Here is a 3,814-nt window from a genome sequence, read left to right as displayed (position 1 = left end):
CTCATCTCTCTCTCTCTCTCGAATTTAGAACGTCTTCCTTTTACATATTTATGGCTGATAAGCTCTCTCTCTCTCTCTCTCTCTCTCTCTCTCTCTCTCTCTCTCTCTCTCTCTCTCTCTCATCTCTCTCTCTCTCTCTTTCTCTCTCTCTCTCTCTCTCTCTCTCTCTCTCTCTCCTCTCTCTCTCTCTCTCTCTCTCTGACTCAAAGAAAAACTAACCATATAAAATGTACATCCACCAGTTGCTAAAAAGTCTTACGACAAATTAAAGCTTTGCGAAGAATACAGACAAGAATGAGTTTGTAAAACAAATTTAAGAGACCTAAGGGTTGTGGTAGCCTATTGGAAACGTCCCTACCTGGTGAACTGCTGGACTGGGGTTCGAAGCCCGCGCAAAGTTCGATAGGTTCTTGTAATGTCTGCAACCTCACCATCCTCGAGAGGTAAGGATATGGGTGGGTGGGGGAGCCTACAGGTCTACCAGCTGAGTTATTAGTAACCCTTGCCTGACCCTCCCTGGGTCCTAGCTTGGGTGGAGCCTATAGGTCTACCAGCTGAGTTATTAGTAGCCCTTGCCTGGCCCTCCCTGATCCTAGCTTGGGTGGAGAGGGAGCTTGGGCGCCGATCATAATGTATATATGGCCCAGTCTCTAGTCTAGGGCACTGACCGTTGCATCTGCCATTTATGAGCAACCTTTGAAACCTTCAAGGAATCTTCTCTTGAAGCTATTTTGTAAACATTCATACATTGAGCTTCAAAATTCTATAAATGAATATGTCTACGACAGTGAATTGTACATCATGAAAGCCGGTAAGGAGAGGATGATAGTTACAATGGACGAAAAAACGTACTTAGAAAATGTATTCATTGCCATCTGATGTTCAAGGTATTGCATAAGGTTAACATGAATTCTACATGAGTAAAATAAATTTTGAATCATTTTTTTCAAAGGCTTCATTGAACTTTATTCGACTGTTCTTTTCCTATCTATATAGGTTTATCAAAACACAAAAACCAGGAAATCCAGTAAAACTAATCATCAGTGTCAAAAGATCTATTGATTATAAATGATTATAATGTTTAAAGTGGAGCTACTTTCTTCCTTTATAACCATATTTCGTCTTTATTTATAAAGAAAATAAACCAGGATATTTCTCTTAGTAAAATTACTTATATGGATTACTATGTCAAATTTTGCGTAGTTAATTCTATGGCCGGTCTTGACCAAATATATAGTAAAAGATTGAGCATTTCTTTGACGTTTGGCTCTTACACCAATGCCTTGAAATGTTTGAACCAAATAAGCTATATTACACTTCGAACATGGTATATCATATTCTATACCAATACAATTTTATATTCTTGATTAACTCATCAACATATATTCTTTTTATTTTTAGATAAATGAGAAACATGAAGTTAACCTAAAAGTCCATACAATTAAGATTTGAAGTTACTTTATTATTTAACATGAAAGACTTTTTGAATCTCTTTGCTGACACCTTAAGTTTTTAGGTGTTATCATTACTAACCAATATTATTAATAAACTATTTTTTGTATCCACAGTGTAATTTAGTTTTAGTTTTGTTTGGTAGTAGGTTGGTCGGGACACCAGTTAGAGAGTTATTGGGTCCTTTGACTGACCAGACAGTACTACATTGAATCCTTCTCTCTGGTTACAGTTCACTTTCTCCTTGCTTACACATACACCGAATAGTCTGGCATATTCTTTACTGATTCTCCAATGTCCTCATACACCTGACAACACTGAGATTTACCAAACAATTCTTCTTTACCCAATTGGTTATCTATCTGCACTGTAATTGTTTAGTGGCTACTTTCTTCTTGGGTAAGGGTAGAAAAGACTCTTTTGCTATGTTAATCAGCTGCTCTAGGAGAAGGACACTCCAAAATCAAATAATTGTTCTCTAGTCTTGGGTAGTGCCATAGCCTCTTTACCATGGTCCTTCCACCGTCTTGCGGAAGAGTTCTCTTGTTTGAGGGTACATTTGGGCACACTATTCTATACCATTTTTCTTCTTCTTGTTTTGTTGAAGTTTTTATAGTTTATTTAGGGAATATCTATTTTAATGTTGTTACTGTTTTTAAAATATTTTATTTTTTTTTCTTTAGTTTCCTTTTCTCACTGGGCTATTTTCCCTGTTGGGACCCCCTGGGCTAATAGCATCCTGCTTTCCAAACGAGGGTGGTAGCTTAGCAAGTAATAATAATAATAATAATAATAATAATAATAATAATAATAATAATAATAATAATAATAATAATAAAATAATAATAATAATAATAATAATAATAATTGAAAGGTAGAACTGAGTATCAATCTGCATATAGTTTAAAGGCCCACTTTTTGTTTTTCAAGATGTATGATAGCTCGATAGTATATATGTTGAACAAGATAGGGCCCAGAACACTACCCTGTGGTACACCTTTCATAAGAATTCTCTCACTGGATCGGTTTCCAGAAACTTCTACAATAGTCTTCCTGTTCATTAAGTAGCTTCGCAAAAATTCCAGTGCTTCCTCAGTCACTCCAATGGACTTTGAGTCGTCAAGTAAGTACTCGTGCACAACGGTATCGAAAGCAGCACTAAGGTCTAACATGATCAAAATTCCACACTTTCCCCTTATCAAGAAGACCTATCATATAGTTCATTATTGAGCATAAGGTAGTTTCCGTAGAGTGATTAGCTTTGCAGGTCGATTGATTTTCCGGGAATACCTCTAACTCATCAATATGCGCCCATAATTGCTCACTTATGATTTTTTCAATAAGCTTCGACATGTAGGATAAATTTGAAATGGCCTATATGAATTTAGTTCGTTTACATCACCTTTTCCTTTGTATATTGGTTTGATCAACGCAGTTTTTTCACAGCTAGGAAAACAGGATTGTGATATACTTAGGTTAATTATATTCAGGTAAATATTATATACAACTTGCTTATTTGGAGCTTCACTTATTGAACAGTTTGGGAAAGGGTCGTTTCCACAATATGTAATCTTCATCTCTCTCATAACCTTTAACAAGTCGCTCATATTTATTTTCCTTAAATTTTATTAATTTCTTACCCTGTTTCACTGGCATAACTGACTGTCCTTCTAAGTGATTTTGAGGGAAACCTCTAAAAATTCTATCAATTTTTTCATTGAAGGATATAGCAAATTCCTCTGCACAGACATTATCAGGCAAGACACATTTTTTCTTTAATTCCATCAATCATCTAGGTTTTTGTGAAACTCCCTCATGTTATTAGTTTTTTTACTTTTGCCGTTATGGAATTTTCTTTTTGTTTTTTTCTAACAGGATGTTATAGTCATTTCTGGCCTTATCATATAGATTTCTGGCTTGTGAGGATTTGGCTCTTTTCCATCTACCCTCCACCTTACGTCTGTCTTTTTAACTTTAACACCTCACTATTATACCATCTAAAATCTTCGTGTACAACTATTTGTTTGCTCTTTATAGGACACTTGGTATCATACATTTTTCCAAAATTGTCATTATATTTTTTGGTATAACACCCAACACATTCTCTATCTACCATATGTTCACATCGTATGTTCTCACAAGACATTTGCGCTACACTAGCTTCAATACAATTCTCAGCATTGAAATTTTCCAGTTCCCCATGTGATTTATATCGCCTGGCACAAAGCCAGACATAGGCTCTGTATATGTTCATATAATTAGATGATTCACGCACACATCTTACAGGGGAAGATACTTTGAGTTTCCAAAATTTAGCGAGAAAATTACAGTATTAGAATTGCTAAACAGGCAGTAATTTATT

At 35.4% G+C, this 3,814-nt stretch overlaps 1 protein-coding gene across 1 annotated transcript in view; it reads right to left on the bottom strand.

Annotated features, from left to right (window-relative positions):
- LOC137656493 (uncharacterized) overlaps positions 1-3,237 on the bottom strand; it is a 10,356-nt gene extending 7,119 nt beyond the window's left edge. Inside the window, exons 1-2 of the mRNA XM_068390668.1 lie at positions 3,093-3,237; positions 1,172-1,339 (exon numbers count right to left, since the gene is read on the bottom strand). Of these exons, the coding sequence (XP_068246769.1) occupies positions 1,172-1,339; positions 3,093-3,237 (313 nt within the window). The remainder of the gene's footprint in view (positions 1-1,171; positions 1,340-3,092) is intronic.
- Positions 3,238-3,814: the final 577 nt, after the last annotated feature.

Source organism: Palaemon carinicauda, chromosome 17 (assembly GCF_036898095.1).
Source record: "Palaemon carinicauda isolate YSFRI2023 chromosome 17, ASM3689809v2, whole genome shotgun sequence".
In the NCBI taxonomy this organism is placed as follows: Eukaryota; Metazoa; Arthropoda; class Malacostraca; order Decapoda; family Palaemonidae; genus Palaemon; species Palaemon carinicauda.
The sequence above is the reverse complement of the archived record's forward strand: the minus strand, read 5'-3'. Positions and strand labels throughout refer to the sequence as shown.